Below are 19,106 nucleotides of genomic sequence, written 5' to 3'. Positions count from 1 at the left end.
TAAACAATACCAGATTTTTAAATAAATACAAGATCTGTAAGCTGAAGTTAATTAAAATTATTCAGGATAGCCACTTGGTCAAGAAAAGTTGTCAGACATGACAATTCTTGCAGTTGGAAATAAGTAGATATTGAAAATATTATCAATCAGTGTTTGTGCATTAAAGCCAGGAAAGTAAAATTATAATAAAGTGTTTTTGGTATAAATATTTAAACTTTAAACAATACTGTGAGTTTTAATACACCTACTTTTCAAGTACTCAATATTTCTTCAAGTTAAAATTTAATGTTTTGGATTTTTTTTTTTTAAATACGTAGAAATGGGGGGGGGGGCATATTTTTTCCAAGTGCCCCGGAATCCAGTATGGCTTGAATCTTGTATTTAATTAAAATACGAATTTTTTGTTCAGCACGAATTTTTTTGCATCAATTTTCGTTTTAAACATCGCATTAAAATATTTGTATTGATTGCCAATTTTTTTGTGACTCCTTATTTTGCATTCTCAGCTCTAGGCCCACTCTCCTTTTCCTAGTTTTTTTACTGCTTTAGGACGTCTGAATCTTTCCAGTTTCCCAGAGGCGGCGCTATCCGCTGTGTCGCCTACCTCGACCCCTCCTGGGCCCGGTCGGGAATTTCATTTCATTTTAAACTTGAAATCAGCCCCACTCACCGCTTGGCGGCGTTGACTTCTCCGCTCCCGCCGGTGAAAAAGCTCCCGGAACTAACGCGTTAAGGGGGCGGGTTTCCCGCGGCGTTGGCGCGCCGCGTTTCGACTACGCACGCCACTGACTTTCCGGTTTCTCCCTTTTCTCGCGAGTCTTGCGTCACACCTGCGCCGGTGAGCGACCTCCTCCTGTCTGGGCGCTGTCTGGCTCGTGCGTCCGGTGAGGCTAGGAGGACGGCATGAGCTATGTGCTGGGTGTTCGTGCAGCCCTCCGTGGGTCGGAGGTGGTGCTATCGGTGTCTGTCCTGTCCCTTCTCTTGTCACGCGTGGGGAGGATTTTGCGGTTTCTTCCTCCCGCATCGCAGCCCGTCTACGTCGTTTGTGGGAGAGCCACTTAGAGAAAGGGCGCCTGCCATCCTGGCGGCGAGGCCGGGGAGCCCAGGAATCTCCTTAGTCTTTGCTAACGGGGATGGAGGCAATACGTTTTGCAGCAGCAAGTTTCAGATTTAAGTCCCTTGCTGACATTGTAGTGTTTATGGAGCCCTTCCTATGTGTCAGAACTGTTTCAGGTGAATTGGATTTGACAGTAAGTCCGACAAAAATTCCTGCCCTCTGGGAGCTTGCCTTTTAGTAAAATTTGAGAAGACAGTGGAATGGAAATGGGAATAACTCACTATAAGAATCTTTTTTGTATCAGTTGGAGAACAAGGGATCAAAAGGATACAGGTGTCAGGTTTTTGTGGGGGAGGAATGAGTCCTCGTCAGCTGTGCAGGGCTGTCGAGTTGTTACGGTCATAAGGTGGGTGGTATAAAAGTGAGGAATGCATGTAGGAATTCAGGATTAGTGAATCCGTGCTCTTGCTATGAGAGAGGTAGTATTAACTTATTTCCTTTTTTTTTCTTTCAGACAAAGACTAAAGATTGGATTGTAGGAAAAGAAAAATAGAAGCAATGTTTCGAAGGCCTGTATTACAGGTAATCGCTTTTCCATGTTAGTGCCGAGGTGGGTTATTATCAGCCTCTGTGGTTCGATATCTTTAGAAATTTGACTGCAGAGGCAGAAGACCTTTGAGCCCACCCACTTGATGTGTCCTGATTTGATATGGAGGGTCCTGATTTTTGTGTGCCCGAAATGAAATTTATTATTCCATAATACTTAAGAGCCCATCTGACTCATTGGCGTACTCAAATTAGTGTATTTCTAGAAGAATCACGATACAGATGACTAGTTAGCAGCTTGATTCTTTAGTATGTTTTGACTTGCATCTTTATCTTCTTATCCACCTTTGGCCCAAAAACATAGTGGTAGGCTTCGATAGCCAACAGTACCCCAGAAATGGGTGTTCATTTGATTGGTGGACACCTGTATACATTAACAGTGCTGCCACTTGGCACGTGGGGTTCCTTTGATGTCACGATTTAGCACTGTGAGCCCAGCGACGTGCCCGGTGATGGGTACTCATGTCTTAGCAGTAGCCCTGGCACAGAATGCCTTTAAAAAGGGGGCACCGGAGAGTGTCGGGAAAGCAGCAGCCCTGATGGTGGAAGGTGCTGGGTTCTAGGCATGACTTGCCACTTACTTCCTATAGGGTTTGCGCAAGTTACTTAATGTCCCAGAACTTCATTTTCTTTCATCTCTAAAGTGGGGATGATTTTGCATAGTTTATTGATTTATTCTCAGGATTAACTGGTGAGAGCAAAGGCCCTCAGTCGTTGTGAGTCTCAGTGGCTGTCGTCATCAGTGAGTGCTGCTCTTCCATGGCAGTGACTGCCTTTTTCTGGCATATGCATTTGGACAGTCACATCTTTGAAATTTTTCAAAGAACCAAGTTTGTCTATCTTAGCCTTTTTTCTTTGGCCCATTGAAAACGTGAGTTTTTCCAGAATCTATTGGATTTTACCTTTTGTGTGCAGCCACAGTAGCACTGTAATCAAGAGTGTCACCACAAAAGAAACAGGAGCCAACTCTGAGTTCGCTTTCTTGGGCGTGCTCTCTGGTGCCTCCTTTGTACTGGGGTGGCCAAAAAGTTCGTTTGTTTTTTCTGTAAGATGCCTCTAGTAGCACTTAATTGTCTTTGACTTAATTTGAAACAATAGTGTTGGATTGTATTGTGACAGCTGTCATATCAGCATGCATTTAAAAAAAACTTAATCAAAGTTGGCAAATTTTTGTGCAGCCATTTTCATATTGAAGGTAAAGAAAATATACATTTCCAGCATATTATTCTTTATTATTTCTAGAGAAATAAAAAGCAACTGAAATGCAAAAAAGATTTCTGCAGAAGGCGCTATTATTGATCGAATGTGTCAAAAGCATCCTGTGAGCTTTGGACAATGCTTCACAGTCAGGTGGGCCAGTCGAAGTTGATAGTGATCAAATGGAGACATTAATTTAGAGCAATCAGTGTTATACCTCATGGGAAATAGCCAACATATTCAAAATATCCAAATCAATAAAGTGACTGGTGAAAATGAAGAATGTCTTCTATTTTATGAAAATGAAGAATGTCTTCTATTTTATGGAAAAGACTTTTTGGCTAACCCAGTACCTTTGGGCTTCTGTGGTGGGCCGCCCTTTAAGTGGTGCTGGGTCCTTCTGGCACCATGCAATTGGACAGCATGAGATGTGTGTGTCTTTTGTCTTCCGTGGATGGAGTGGGAGCAGCTAACTGGATGGTGCCTGAATGCGAGGAGGTCTCCTGTTTGTGTTTGCCTATCCCCCAAAATTCCAAAAAAATTACACCCATTTTATTCATTTGTTCCACTTTAGGTGTTTCATCAATTTGTAAGACACGAGTCTGAAACAGTAAGCAGCTTGGTCCTTGAAAGATGTAAGTACTGGCTAAGTTCCAAGTATGGAGCTTTTGAAGTACGCTGTTTCCAGCAGTGTGCTGGGATACTTTCTCAGACGTGTTGCAGAGGTGCCCTGGTTGGGTTACGATCTGTTAGCCATCATGCCTCTGGCTCACGTTGGCCTCTGGCTCACGTTGGCCTCTCGGATCTTGGCTTGCCCCATCAGGCTGCAGGGCCAAGCATAAACTGGGCCCTTCTTAGTTACCAGTCAGTTTGTACTCCCTCTCTTCACTTTCCTGCTGTAGAATTTCCTTGAGTCATACTTGGTTGTCTGAGTTTTCGAAGGTTATGTGCTGTTTGGCCAGGGGATTGAAAGTTTGTGAAACCTGTTGTTTCATAGAAACATTTTCTTGTATTTGCAAAGATTTTCAGATCTCAGATTTGCTTTTTTTTTTTTTTGGTGAGACAGTTTTTTTTTATTTTAAAGGTATTTTAAAGAAGAATTTCAGATAAAGAGCTTAACATGGTTTTGTGGAGCTACTCTAAGAATATTTCCTCCTTTCTTGTCCACCCTCTTCTCCCAGTCTCTCATCATTATTTGCCCCTTCAACTGATTTTCCTCTTGTGGACATTTCTCTCGGTCTCATTTTACCTACATGTTGCATTTCAGCTCTGAACCGTGTGCAGTTACTTGGGCGAGTGGGGCAGGACCCCGTCATGAGACAGGCGGAAGGGAAAAACCCGGTCACGATATTCTCTCTGGCCACAAATGAGATGTGGAAATCAGGAGAAAACGAAACATACCAGATGGGTGAGTGTTAAAGACTGGGTGGGTAGTTTTACCAGCAATAAAGAGACATTGTTTCCCTCCATTTCTTTCACTAGAGAGTTAGCTGCTTTCAGAAAGGACCTTTCTTCTCTGGCTTTGCTCTGTTCTCGTGGGCACGGGGACGGTGGTTTTGCTGGGCATGTGTCCTTTGGCGTTTCTTTTGTCTGCTGGCCTTTGTGACCCTGTTTCCCGTTCTCGTGATTTAGGTGATGTCAGTCAAAAGACGACGTGGCACAGAATTTCAGTCTTCCGACCAGGCCTCAGAGATGTGGCGTATCAGTATGTGAAAAAGGGGTAAGTTGAGGCAGGGAGAACCTTGCAACTGCAGTGGTTTAAGATCTGATGAGTATTCCTCACAGAATGTGTAACTCCTTTGTTCCTGAGTACTACTAATTATATGAACTAAAGAGAGATTAATTCAGTGGTTTATACTTACGTAGGTGCTGCTTTGTGTGAAAAGGTGTATGGAACCTGGTTTAGGCTTCTGAGAGCTAAAAGCTAACAGAGTGGTGTGTGCATACATCGAAGCAGCTGAGACCAGGGGGAGGCAGGAGTACCGGGTGCCCTGGAGCACATGCAGCACAGGTTTATAGGGGTCCCGAGCTGCCACAGCCAGGGTCCCGGTGGTGGTGCCGTGCGTCTGTCTGCTACGTGACGGCCTTGGCACAGGGTCCGGGGTGTGTGGAGCCTGACACAGTGAGGTGTTACAGTCATGTTCACATCAGTTATTTTGTAGTTGACATTTTTGTGTAGGCTTCTTAGGCCTCTCTGGAGTGCTTGGGTTGATTATGTATAACAAGTGCTTTCTCCAAACCCACAGGACAGAAGGGTGTGTTTGACAGCGGTTGTAGTCACAGTTACTGTGTGTCACGAAAAGTAATTTCAGCGGTGACTGCAGTTTCAGTTTCTTTTCAGTGACCGCATACCTCTTCTTCTTGTGTACCTTCCTTGTCCTTTATACACGTGTGTGTGAACACGTGCACACGCATACCGGTAGGAAGTGTCCAGGAAAATGTACCTGTAGTTTTACTCACTGGCCCGTTCTGATCGTCTTCCAGCTCAGCCTCCTAGCTAGTGCAGAAATAGTCTCAGTGACTCTGAGTGAAACACTCAGCTGTAAACCTCTATTTTGAATTTGAATAACTTAAGCCTCTTGAGAATAACTTTAGGAATTGGAAAATAAGTGCAAGTCAAATCTGTTGGGGGTCCAAAGTCAAGGGTCAAGGGAAACGACACATTGGAGACCAACCCGAGATGTTTGAAGGCTGCAGCCAGGTCACCTTCCACTCTCATGGTCTTGAGATTGCTTTTCTTTCTTTCGTTTTTTTTTAAATTTTAGCTTAAGATTTTGAAAACATTTTTTAAAACTGTTTATCTTCACTGTATTTATTTTCCATTACCATTTAATCCACTTGTTCCCCCCTTTCCCCAGCAATCACCACACTGCTGTCCATGTCCATGAGTCCTTGTTCCTTTTCACTCAGTCCTTTCACTCCCTAATTTCCCTGCCCCTCCCCTTAGCTGCCATCCTGCTCTCCATCTGTGAGTCTGTCCCCGTTTTCCTTGTTAGTTCAGTTTGTTCATTAGATTCCACACACGAGTGAAATCATACGGTATTTGTCTTTCTCTGACTGGCTTATTGCACTTAGCGCAGTGTTCTCCAGGTCACCCATGCTGTCGCAATGGGTAAAATTTTCTTCTCTTTATGGTTGACTAGTATTCCGTTGTGCGAGTGTCCCATAATTGTTTTATCTACTCATCGACTTGTGGATACTTGGGCTGCTTCCATATCTTGGTAATTGAAAATAACGCTGCAATTAACATAGAGGTGCTTATGTTCTTTCAATTAGTGTTTTGGGTTCCTTCAGATGTATTCCCAGAAGTGGGATTGTTGGGTCAAAAGGCAGATCCATTTTTAATTTTTTGAGGCACCCCCAGACTGCTTTCCACAGTGGCTGCACCAGCCTGCATTCCCACCAGCAGTGCACAGGGGTTCCCCTCCCTCCACATCCTCACCAGCACTTGGATGATTTATTGATCACAGCCCTTCTGACAGATGTGAGGTGACAGCTCATTATGGTTGTTACGCATCTCTCTGATGATTGGTGACGTTGAGCATCTTTTCATGTCTGCTGGCCATCTGTGTGTCCTCTTTGGGTATTGAAACTTTCTTGGGACCACAGTCAGTTCAAGGATGGAATCATCGTCCTTTTTAACTAGATGAGTCAGGTCTGTACACTCTGTTTCAGTACTCGTAACCCTGAACTTGGGAAAGTGGTAGCAAAAATGAGGTTATCTGTGATTGTGTATTTCACCCTCAGTGTATACTCATTACTGCTTCTGATCTGACTCTCTCTTGTAAGGCATATCAATCTCCAGACTAAAAGCTGTACATTTTATTTCAGGTCTCGAATTTACGTGGAAGGGAAAGTAGACTACGGTGAATACATGGATAAGAATAATGTGAGGCGGCAAGCAACAACAATCATAGCTGGTAAGAAGCTTGTGGTGACAGCTGTTCTCTCTTCCCCCTTTGTGGGTAGCTCGGCTGTGTTGTATGTGACTGCAGCTGGGCTGGGGGTGCTGGTACTGGCGGGGTTGCACTGCAGCTCGCGGAGGGAGGGGCTCTGCGTGTGGTTTGTGGGCCTGCACACATTTACCTGTTCCTTTACGAGATTGTCCCCATGCTCAGACAGCGTTATTCGCAGGCAGTGCTGAGTATGGGTTGGACGGTCCGTGCCGGTTCTGACTGCGGAGCCAGCCACGCTGAAACGCAGGGTCTCCGGAGGGCACGGCCTGAATGGGAGAAGCCTGGGGCGAGGCCGAGTTACCCTGGGGCGAGGGGCGCTGGACGTTCGTGCAGATTTAGTCAGGGAGCCTTTTTGGTACTTATGATGCTTTTGTGTGAGTTCCTATTGTTCTCATTAAACAACCTACAGAATAACCTGGAAAAGATAGGCGCACAGAGGTAAAGAATGTTAAGAAGCTATTGCCCAGAGCAGTTTCCAAATTGTTTCAGAATTCTACAGGTTTTTTCTATACCCCTTTGGACATCTTTAAGTTGACATTAACATTTTTTCAATATAAAATTCTTATTCTTAAATGTGTTAATTGATCTCAATACCGTAGTAATTTGATAACCTATTGTCATTTAAAAAAAAATCTATGAACAAGCTCTTCAGCATTTGGACATTTTACAGTCAGGTACCACGTAACGACCTTTGGGTCAGCGAAGGACCACATGTGGGCAGTGGGGCCATAATATTATAATGGGGCTGAGAGTTTCCTGTCGCCTGGTGACGTGGTAGCCATTGTAACGTCATAGCACAACGCGTTCCTCACCTGTGTGAGGTGTGCTGGTGTCAACAAGCCCGCACTGTCGGTTGTGTAAAAGCGTAGCACACACAGTTAATGTACAGTACGTAATACTCGATAGTGTTAAATGACTGCGTTACTGGTTTATATATTTACCACGCTGTTATCATTTTAGGGTGTACTCTTTCTACTCATGAAAAGAAACTTTCCTGTAGAACAGAGTGTTACACCCAGCAGCTCTGGGTTGTATCGTTTTTTTCTCGTGCCTGAAGTAATGGTGTGCACTTGGTACAGTAACAGGCTGTGCAGGCTTGCAGCCCAGGAGCACCAGGCTGCACCGCGTAGCCCAGTGTGTGGTCGGCTGGGCCACCTGGGTCTGCGGCAGTGCCCTCGGTGGCATCAGCACAACGCCGGGACTGCCCAGCAACCCTTTTCTCAGAACCCATCCCCGCCATCAAGTGGCACGCGACTGCATCGCCTTCTCTCCGAACGTGTCTGTCCATTCTGTGTTCTTCCCCCAAGTGTGTCATAATAAATTGTATAGTTAAGAATCTTTTATTATTTGTCCTGTTATATTGGTAACAAATTACATAAATAGAAATTAAATTTTCTAATTCTCTGAAAGTAAGGTGCTAAATGTTACATTTCTTCTTTATTGGGTTATTACAGTTAGTTTTAGTACACAGTTGACCAAAACAACTTTGATATATAAATAGAAAAACTGCCCTGGCTGGTGTGGCTCAGTTGACTGAGTGCCAGCCTGTGAACCAAAAGGTCACTGGTTTGATTCCCAGTTAGGACATATGCCTGGGTTGTGGGCCAGGTCCCCAGAAGGGGAGGGAGCTTGTGTGTGAGAGCCAACTATACACTGATGTTTCTCTCCCTCTCTTTCTCCCTCCCTTCCCCTTTCTCTAAAAAAGTAAATAAAATTTTTTAAGAAATTATCCAAAAAAAAAAAGAAAAACTAAAATTTAATTGACAGTTCATCTTATAATGATTAAACAGTCCCCCCCCCCCATTCTTAGGTAAAGTGCTAAAATAAGACATTTGTTAATGATGAACATTTCTGTATCTCTGGATTATTTATTTACGAGCATTAAACACTTTCCTGTTTCACTGTACACCAAGTGTGTGGGCTGATTTCAGATTGTGTGAATTGTTATGAACCTAGCCAAATAGAGGTGTTTCAGATTATCTGCTAATTTGTATTTTTCTTGGTACTAGTATTCACTAGCATGGGTGGTTGAGTAATTAACGTAGGTTTATAGCTCATAGTAAAAATGGATAGGTCTTTAGGGACATTTGAATTGAAGGGAGTAGCGTTTATTTCGTTGATCTGTTTCATGGCCATATTTTTTCCTCCGAAGGGTCGTGTCTGTAACTTAGAAACCCCCACCAGCGGGTGGCGCTCTTGCCTTCACCCAGTGTCACAGCTCTGACATTCCCTTCTGAAATAACCATTCTGCCTCAGAATATTCTGTTTTTAGATGCATGTAGTTATGAACAAGTAGTCATTATGTAATGTCCATTTTTGAATAATTTCAAAGTTAAAAGAATCTGGATTTTTTGGAGCTATGCAGGAAGTACTACTTACTTCTTTTCCTTTGCTTGTCCTGAACGAACTCCGTCTGGAACTAACTCCATCTGGGACAGCATTTTAAGAGCCCTTAGATGAAAATGCTCTCTGTAATACTGATTAGTAAAAATTTTCCGAAGAATGAATATGTAAAGTTGATGTTTTGAAATTTAAGAATAAAATGCTTGTATGTGAGCATTCAAACTCCCTGGAAGACGTAAATAAGTCTGTCCTTGCTCCCAAGGCCTTGGGTGGAGCCCTGCCCCTCCTCCACGCCCGGCGTCGGAATGCGGGGCCTGGGTCCTCTTCCGCGGGAGGGTGTGCTGCCTGCGCTGGGGGCAGCTGTCTGCGCATTGAAAGCCTCGAAATGTGTGGCTCGCTTGGTAGACAGTCGTTGCTGAGAGGACCTCAGCCCCCTTCCGGGAGGATGGGAAATGCCCCACCTCTTCGCACAGGGCCGGAGTTGGCTGATGGACGGACGGCCGCAGCCCAGCTCTGAACTCCGTCGTGCCTGTTGTCTGTGCCTGTCGCGAACACCACAGGGGTGGTTGAATGTTTCGAGGGCCTGCAGACCGTCTTTTCAGTGAACAGCTCTGGAGTGTGTGTGTCCCAGAGGGAAAGGATGGCGTGGGCTGGCAGCGAGCACTGAAGATAATGCTTCTGCTCTGGCTTCCTTACAGACAACATCATATTCCTGAGCGACCAGACGAAGGAGAAGCCCTAGAGCGGACCGTTCTCCCTTGGCCGGCGCTTGGTACGGTCTTAACCCTTTTCCAAATCATGCATAGTCTTTATAGTGCTAAGGACAGGAATTAAAGTATTCTTTTATATAAAACGAGTGGTAATATTTCTCCTTTCCCCTCACTGTCGCTCCCTGTTCCCCTTCTTGTGTCGTCAGCCTCGTTAGTTTCTGTCTCCATGACGTTCACTAGCTGCTTATTCCTCTAGGGACGGTTTTTGCGCACAAGGTACAAGCAGGGGACTGTCGGGCTTCTCTGTGCACGGCAAGGGGATGCGCGTGCTTTGGGAAGACGCCTGGTCCGTGCGCGCCTCTGTTCCAGCGCTGCTCCGGCCACCCGGGGTTTGTCGGGCATCGCCCTGTGCCAGGCGTCCGTCTCGCTGTCGTAGGCACAGACTTGACTGCCTGCCTGCTCTGTGGACTCGAGGGCGGCAAGGACTTTACCTTCTCCGTGCACTCGCCCTGTAACCCGTGCTGGGCGTGGACGGAGGCTGGGTGAGTCTTGACAGGCACGACCCCAGTGGGATATTCAGCTGCAGCCCAGGTCGAAGGGGGTCGGTGTCTGACCTAAACAGCTTCCAGACTAACCTGCCTTCTTCACATCTTTTGTTTGTGGGCAGTTTCAGCGGTAGCGTTTACGGAGTAAAGCTTGCTAGCAGTAAAGACCTAAACGGTAACGAGGGGTGAAATCCATCCCCTGCAGGTGGTGCCCCCGGGGCTGCGGTTCTGCGGGTCCCTGTCATCCTCAGCCGCCGTGTCCTCTCTCCTGTTAGTGTGGCCCGGAGCTCTCCGGGAGCTTCCCGGGCCAGCCGCGGACGGTGCCTCCGCAGGTCAGCGCTGCAGAGTCAGGCACGGCCGTTTTCCCTGTTTCCCCCGAGGTCTGTTGATGCGCGTGTACACACCTTTTAGTACCAGATTCCGTTCCGGTCTCTGGGTGCCGGGATTCTGTGTGATTTCCTGTACACTTTTGTACATCCTAATTTTTTTAAAGCGTTAAAAGTGCGTTACGTTGATAACAAGAACAAATAAACAAAGCTGTTTCCACTTTTGGGAAAAAAGCTTTCCAAGCCAGCCTTGCTGTACTCAGTATGTCCTGGAGGTGAACAGGTCATCTTCCTGTGTCCCTCACCACCTGCACCTTGGCATCTCTCGCCCAGACACGGCTCCACCTTGTATTTTCATTCCCCTCATAATGCGTGGACGGAAACCAGAGTGGCCCTCTGTAAAGACCAGCCCGTATGGGACCGGCTGCTCGCTGCCAGCACGGTTTTCAGCCAGTGACCCATTTCTTACCTATCACTGGACGATCAATCCAGACGACATCCAGAACCCCAAGGCCATGTTTGGCTGTTTGGGGGTTCTTTGTCATTGTCAGCCGGGAAACAGCCTGTCCTTTGCAGCTCGGGAGACATCAGCGGTAGTGTCCCCCGTTCCCCAGAGGTCACGCAGTGCTGTAAGCCAGGGGTGCCTTTACTCCCACTGCCCGTAGCCCCGTCCAGCTCAGCCCAGCACAGCGGCGTCTCAGGGCATGGTGGGTGTTGTCGTGCAGCTGGAGCTCACCGACGCACCGTGGGCAGGGCCACTTCACTTGGTGTTCCTCTGGGGCTTGCACTGTGTGCCGTGCGGACTGTGGAGCAACAGCAAGCAGCCTGGCAGTGGGAGATGATCGTAGGTAACTGGTTGTACAGGAATCTTAGAGTGACCATGTTCGTGGCTGGTGTTGTTCGTGTGCATACTGCAGGCCGAGCATGAGCTCAGTGCTCTTCATCGCCGTCTCATTTAATCTTGGCCCAGCGAAGAAGGTAGGGCTATCTCCATTCTACCTGTGAGGGGGAAACACGCTGATAGAGGTTAAGGAGCACAGTAAAGTCATGCAGCTTGAAAGAGGCAACCTTGAGTTCGCACTCAGGTGTGTGAGTTTGCATTTTGCTTTCTGCCCGCTGCCTGCCTCCGGCCACCCTCCCACTCCCACTGCCCCTGGTGTCCAGACCCCCCGCTGCTCACCTGTGCCGGCACCCCATGCAGGGTGCTTCCGAACCTCTCTGGGACTTGGATACCTAATTGGTGGGGGGAGGAGCACACCTGAGGGAGAGATGCCCCCACCTCCTTATTCCCTCTGAATATTTATTCTGATAACTTACAGGAAAATAAGTCATAATTTCTGTACCAGGTTATCACGGCATCCTCTTCTGCTTTTTAATCAAGCGGTGTCTCTACTGGTTAAAATGAGGCTGGGGACTGCCCCTCACTGTCTTTCCTACTGAGAGATGACGTCGTCAGGAAGGTGGTTCTAGAATTTGTCAGGCTCCCTTGAGACTGAGACTGGGCGGGCGTCACCCACCTGTGGGTCCCCTCACTGCTGTGACTGCCTCTGCACTGGTCCTGCGTCCTGCCATCCTGCTGGGACGGGGTGTGGCTCTTCCTGCCCCTGGAATCAGGCAGCCCCAGGGACGGTGTTCCTCTCTCTGCCTCTCCTCTTCATCCTTTTGTTCTCCTGTGCTTTTTTTTTTTTAAGCTTTTTATTTATTTTTTAGAGAGGGAAAGGAGGGAGAGAGAGAGAGAAACATCAATGTGCGGTTGCTGGGGGTCATGGCCTGCAATGCAGGCATGTGCCCTGGCTGGGAATCGAACCTGCGACACTTCGGTTCGCAGCCTGCGCTCAATCCACTGAGCTACGCCAGCCAGGGCTTGTTCTCCTGTGCTTTTGACCTCAGGGCCTTTTTGTCCATAAAGTAGTACATGTTGACATTGTGTAGTTTTTCTGCCACACCTGTCATTTGAAAATTGGTGGTCTATTGTACTAGCCCGGTGAAGGCTGTCCAGTCAGAAATCCTGAATTTGAATCCCTGCTTCCTCCACCAGCCGAGTGGCCTCTGGTGAGTGTCTTAACTCTCCCTGCCTTAGATTTGGGTTGGTTTGTTTTTCTGTAGATAAAACAAAGGCAGCAGTGGTGCCTACTTTATAGGCCTGGTGCGGTGAGCACGATAGATGATAGGTGTGGCTTACTCAGCACGCAGTGACTGGGTCAGGTGCTCAGCACACGCTGGCTCTTGTTCCCGCCCAGTTATTTCAGTCAAGGCCTGTGACTCTTCAGTCACCGAGCCAGTGTCATCGAGTCCCGTGGACACTAGAATGTGAGAGCGTAAGCATATTAACTTGAGTGTGTTGTACTTGACCTTGTTGTTCCTAACACCCATGGGTTACTGAGTATGTATTCCTCTTGGGACGTGTTTTTCTTTTGTTTGTTTTTAATCTTCCATGACTTGGCGTCCTCGTACACGCAGAAGTCAGTTGGCCACCTGCTGTGTGCCGTGCACCGAGCAGGCCTGGGTGTATGGGGGTGAATGCACAGCAGTCCTGCATCGAAGGAGCCCTCATCTAGGGAGATGGGGGTGGGTGGGACGATAAACGGGAGCCTGTGCGGCTCAGTGTGACACGGTAGAATGCAGCCCTGTGTGGGGCACAGAGGGGGATAGTTAGGTTAGTTCTTAGCAGAAGAAACAGCATGAACAGTGGTCAGAAACTTAAAAACGTCAAAGCAGTGAAAGATAAAGCGGTAGACAGTGGGCGGGGAAGATCAGAACGGGCCTGGGAAGCTTGCAGAGGGCCTTGGCAGTGGGGAGCCCCGGAAGGTTTTAGGAGGAGACAGCCCACCGGAAGTGGGCTTCAGAAAGAACAATGCGGACAGGTGGAGGGCCGAAGGGAAGAGCCCGGAGGCCGTTAGGGAGCTGCTGGAAGGCCAGAAAGGTAAGTAGACTGGGGATGTGAGGGGGGGAGGCATTTGGCATTCACATTGATGCGGTCATTGTGTGTCCGGTACGTCTTGGGCTCCTGCTGGGCTCCAGGTTAGGGATAGTAAGAACATGTCCCCACTGCCCAGAATCTCATAGTGGTGCTAAGAGAAAAGGCAACTTTAAGGTAATTCTGAAGCTCCTGGCGTGGGCAGTTGTGTGGGTAGTGGCACTTTGTTTCTGAAACTAAGGACTGTGGGTGCGGGAGCAGATTTGAGAAGGGTCGGTGATGGGTTTAGTTTGGACACAGATGATAAGGTTAAGCTTCTGTTTGCCAGGGTGATGACTGGTGAGTCTGGAGCTCAGCAGAGAAGTTGAGATGAGCGACTTTTTGCTTTTCTTCTGCCAAACACATTGTAAACAGATTTTGTGAAGTAACTTTCAAAGGTTGCCTAGCTTCCAGCTTTCTGCTGTGGAAAACTGCAATGGGGGAGAGCTTTGCAGTTTTATGGCCTACCCGGGATTTGTTTTAACTCGGCTTGGTGAGGTGACAGACGTGGAGACAGCTGCCTTCGAGAGAGAAGTTTCTTACTTACTGTTCTTGAGAGGAGGGTCCACACCACCCCTTGTAGGACCACATGGGTAGGTCAGGAGGCAGGAGTGAGGGGGAAGTATGGGTGAGAACTTATTATGGTTTTTCATGGGGTGGAAATGGATGAGACAGGATAGGCAAGCTGAGCAAGAATAGGACTGGACAGTTTGCATAATTTTCAGCAGGCTCTGGGCTGTGCGGGTGGTCCCCAGTTGCCAGGTGCCAGGCCCTGGGGTGATTTTGTGCAGAGGAGCAGTGTCCCGTCCTGCAGAAGCCTGATTAAAGGAGGCTAATGGGGGTGTGGACTCAGGATTGGTTGGTTTGCATGGCAAAGGCCTGTTCATGGGCAAGTCATTTACTATTTCTAGGAATTAGCTAAACTTGGGAGGGGGACAGTTCCTCCCACAGCCTGCGAGGCCCTGAGATATCAGTGCGTCATGAAATACAGGAAACATGATTAATATGCTACCCTTATCCATGATCCCTTCTGCATTTACAGAACCCATACGTTACTGGGGGTGACGGGGTGCACAGCTGAAACACCGCACTGTTATCTCCTTTGCAGTGGAGGGTTGCTAAGGGGGTACAGACAGAAGTCATGTGAAGCTTTCAAGGAAGTTCCTTAAATGAGCTAACTCTGTCAGGAGGCTCATGCCTTTTGCTTCTCCAGACCCTCATCTGGCTTTCGTCTGAAGTGTGGACATGGTGATTGGATCTCCGGCAGCCACCGTGGACCCCGAGGTGATCTTCAGGAAGGAAGGCACGGAGCCGGGATGGCTGGCGACCGAGGGGCTGGCATACCAGCCGGACGGACAGCCGACCTCCGGACTTCCCCAGAGACGCAAATAAACCTCGCCCTTGTTTCAGCCGCTCTTTTGTTCTCTGTAGTTAAACCCAATCCTTACAAATTCGCACATTTTAGCCTTTATTTTCATATACGTGGTCACCTCTTTATTCTTATGCTTTCTCTTAGACGACTTTTCTACTGCAAGTAAAAGTGTGATCTCACCTCTGCTCCCACCACCCTTCAGGCTCTTCACCTGTGTCTCATTCTGAGTTTGGGAGGGAACTGGGATATAAAAATGTACACAAAAGCTTAGCAATAGTGTTGAAAAAAGAGTGAATTTAAGCACATTTTTAAAATCGAGTAAACAGTTTAGTTTTGCTTGTAGCTCCCAGTGAGGAGCCGTAATGAACAGCCCCCTGTTCACTACAGGAGCACTCAGGTTCAGGACAGAAGCGCTGCCCGTGTGCTTCCCCTGGCAGAGTGCTGGCCAGGTCACTCAGAGTGAGGAGCGAGGACGCGTTCCGTCGCAAAACGAGTGGATCCCAAGTGCAACATCGTTTTTATTGCATCATTGCTGTCTTAGCTCAGGCCTTCATAACAAAATACCACAGACTGGCTGGCTGAAACGACACATTTATTTTCTCACCATTCTGTAGGTTCAAGTCCAAGATTAGGTGCCAGCATAGTCGATTTCTGTGGTGAGGTGTGTTTCCTAGCTTGTAGGTGACTGCCATTTTGCTGTGTGCTCACATGACCTCTTTGTGCATGCAAGCAGAGAAAGGGCCTTTAGCGTGTGAAATTTTAAAAAATTCAATTTTTAGAGAAAAGGGAAGGGAGGGAGAAAGAAACATCTATGCACGTGCAACACATCGATCAGTTGCCTCCTGTATGTTCACAACTGGGGGCCTGGCCCGTAACCCAGGCACGTGCCCTGACGGGGAATCGAACCAGTACTCAACCCACTGAGCCACACCGGCCAGGGCCATGTGTGAATTTTGAGGAGATAGTTTAGTCCATGACATTGAACTTGCAGGAGGAAAGGGACCTCTCCAAGTGATGAGTTTGAAACTAGGAGCTGAAACTAGAGCAGTAAGTGGGAAACCCTGAAAAAAAGGGAGGTTCCATGCTGACAGGTATTAATTTTGACATTGTGGTCTGGAAACAGAGGTATGTGTCAAAGGTGTGCCTCCAACAGTCTTGAAAGAAGAGAGCATTTAATTCAGGAACAAGGCATGGTGCCTTGTTAAGATGGAAAGGAAGAAGCAAAGTTACCAATGCTGTGATTCCACAGAGGACAAAATCTATGAGTAATTAAGCATTTCTGGAAACAAGATCAGTATAACGAAAGTCAGTGGCAAACAACAGCAAAGAAAACGTAACTTTAAAAAGATGCCATATACAAGAACATCAGAAAGGGAAAGGAGTCTTCAAATGTGTAGTCTCTGGAGAACGTTCTAAGACTCGATTGAAGTACATTAGAAGACTAAATGTGTTGGTACGCCATGCCATGTGTATCAGGAGTGCCAACAACATAAAGATGTCAGCCTTTCCCAGATTGATGTTATAGGCAGATCAGAAGGAATAAAAATGCCCAGCAGTGTTCTGGGGGAACTGGTCAAGTTGATTATAAAGATGTACTGATAAGCAAGGACAATTTACTCCTGAAGAGGAAACATGAGATGGGGAACTCGCTCCCAGTTGGCAAGACTTTTTTTAAAAAAAGAAATAAGGCTGTAGTCATAGATGCAGCAATAAACAGAACAGTGGTGTTGACTAGAAGACCCAGAAGCAGACCCTGAGTACATGAAAATGCTGTATGATAAGAGTGGCTTTACAGATCACTAGGCAAAGTATGGATTATTAAATAAGTGATGCTAGGAAAATTTCCATATAAAAAGATGAAATTGGGTCTCATACCTTATATAGAAATGGATTCTCTAAAGACTTGTTTGTGGAAGGCAAAATTCTAACAATTTTGGAAGAAAATACCAGACAATGGTTTTATGACTTGGGGGCATGGAAGTTTTCAAAGAAAAATGTGACCATGGGACATAGAAAATAGCGATCAATTGTACTGTTAAAAATGACCTTTGTTGGTTGGGAGAAGGGGCGAAAAAGGCGAAGGGATTAAGAAGGACAAATGGTAGTTACAGAATAGTCACAGGGGTATAAAGTACAGCGTAAGGAGTATAGTCAGTAGTAGTCTAATTATGTATGGTGTCAGATGGGTGAGAGATTTATTGGGACGAAAACTCATTAAGTTATGTAATGTCTAATCATTGGGATGTATACCTAAAACTAATATTGTATGTGAACTGTACGGAAAATAAAAAGATTAAAAGGAAAAAAATGATCCTCGTTTATCAGAAGTCGCCAAGAAGCAAAATGACAAGTCACACAATGAGAAGGTATCTTCAGTTACGTAAACGAGAGCTCTAGAATATGTAAAGACCTACAGAGCAATACAGAAACAACAGCTTAGTAGAAAAATGGCCAAAGACGTAGAGGCGTTTAGGAGAGAGGTCAATATAAAGGATCCACTTATATATGAAAAAATGGTCATTGATAAAGAAATGCACACCAGAAACGGCAGCGAAATTTCATTTTAAGCCCTTTACACGGGCACATGTCCAGACATCCCTGGGTCACAGCGGGGAGTGGGAACCGGCACCTCCTTTTGAGGAGACATTTTGGCATTAGCGTGTAATGTTGAGATTTCACCTGGTTATTCCACCTTTAAGGTACACCCTGCAGGAAACCTGCCCATGTGGGCCAGGAAACATGTCCAAGGGTGGTGTATAGCCATGATGTACATAAGCATACCAAACTGGAGGCAGCCCATAGATTCATCAGCAGAGCACATGGGCAAATGAATGCTCAACAGCGGACTATCTCACAGCAGTGCAAATGAAGGGCAGCTGTTGCCGTGACCAGAATAACGTTTATAAACCACGTGGAGTCAGTATTAGCTTACAGAAGACACTTGTGTAGCATGTCACTTTTAACAAAGTTAAAATCAAGCACAAGTAGGAAATACGTTTATGGAGAGGCACCTGTGTGGTAAAGGTATTCGCACGGGAAAGGGCCAATGAACACAAAACTCAGGGTGAGCCGCCACAGGAATCGGGCAGGCACAAGGGGGCAGCTAGGGAAGTGCTCGGGGTGCAGGCCGTGGCACTACTGGTGGTGTCTGACTCCTTAAGTTGGGTGGTGGGGCCGTGGGGGCTTATTTTGTTTGCTTTATAACTCACATAGACATGGCATGTATTTTTATATGTGTTAAGTTTTCTCTTAAACAAGTTTCCATAAAAATATCCCAAGCACAGGTAGTGTATAGTGCAATGACCCTGTTAATGCTGATGATGATATTAGCTGATATTTAATGAACACCCCACCTCATGTGTTTTATAGGCACTGTACAGTTTAATCACTGGAACAACTCCATAATAAATAGGTAGCTACTATGACTATGCCTATGGTACAGATGAGCAGATTGAAGCTCAGGGAGTTTAACTGCCTGAGGTCACATAAGAGTGTCCCTCAGGTGCAACTCCAGGTCTGACTCCTGAATGGCATAGCCATTCACTCATACTGACTATCGGGTCCCCCTTCATTCCGTTTATCTGGAACTCCAGGGTCAGAAAGATCAAGAAATTTGCCTAATGCCACATAGTTAGCGTAAAGCAGGACTAAGACAAGGATGCAAGTATCTTCTAGGGTTTTCCCAGTTCACCCCGGCAGCAGGTCACTACGTGACACAACGTGTTACACAGACCAGGAGTCGTGTTGGAGGCAGAGCAGGGGACCCACAGGGCTGCAGAGAGCTCATCACGCACCTGTTGGTTGGAGCCGCATCCCACCGGGAGCTGGAGCAGATGGTGCTGTGTGTAATGGAGGAAGGGGGCCTGAGGTCTTGCCCCTGACCTGATATTCCTGCTCAGGGCCCTGTTTCTTCCCTCGTGTTTGTTGGGGTGTCACCAGTGGGTGACCTCTGAGGTCTCCAGTGAGGGCAACAGGTCCTGGCCCAGGCTGCCTGGCTGAGAACCCCTGCTCTGCTGCCACAACTCCATGAGGATCTCT

The 19,106-nt window shown here is 46.9% G+C and overlaps 1 protein-coding gene across 4 annotated transcripts; it reads left to right on the top strand.

Annotated features, from left to right (window-relative positions):
* The first annotated feature begins 816 nt into the window (after positions 1–816).
* SSBP1 (single stranded DNA binding protein 1) lies at positions 817–17,376 on the top strand. Of its 4 annotated transcripts, XM_045855760.1 has the most exons (8): positions 862–948; positions 1,572–1,639; positions 3,435–3,495; positions 4,128–4,268; positions 4,493–4,580; positions 6,692–6,780; positions 9,858–9,931; positions 14,910–17,376. In XM_045855760.1, the coding sequence occupies exons 2-7, from the start codon at positions 1,616–1,618 to the stop codon at positions 9,899–9,901; spliced, it is 447 nt and encodes a 148-aa protein (XP_045711716.1). In that variant the 5' UTR covers positions 862–948; positions 1,572–1,615; the 3' UTR covers positions 9,902–9,931; positions 14,910–17,376. The 4 variants fall into 4 exon arrangements, with proteins under 4 accessions (XP_045711715.1, XP_045711716.1, XP_045711714.1 ...); XM_045855759.1 differs by lacking the exon at positions 14,910–17,376 and having other exon boundaries at positions 817–884; positions 9,858–10,012; XM_045855758.1 differs by lacking the exon at positions 14,910–17,376 and having other exon boundaries at positions 9,858–10,012.
* The last annotated feature ends 1,730 nt before the right edge of the window (positions 17,377–19,106 follow it).

This window comes from Phyllostomus hastatus, unplaced genomic scaffold, assembly GCF_019186645.2.
Source record: "Phyllostomus hastatus isolate PE091 unplaced genomic scaffold, TTU_PhHast_1.1 phas_scaffold_114, whole genome shotgun sequence".
Taxonomy (NCBI): domain Eukaryota; kingdom Metazoa; phylum Chordata; class Mammalia; order Chiroptera; family Phyllostomidae; genus Phyllostomus; species Phyllostomus hastatus.
This window is presented reverse-complemented; position numbering and strand designations above follow the sequence as displayed.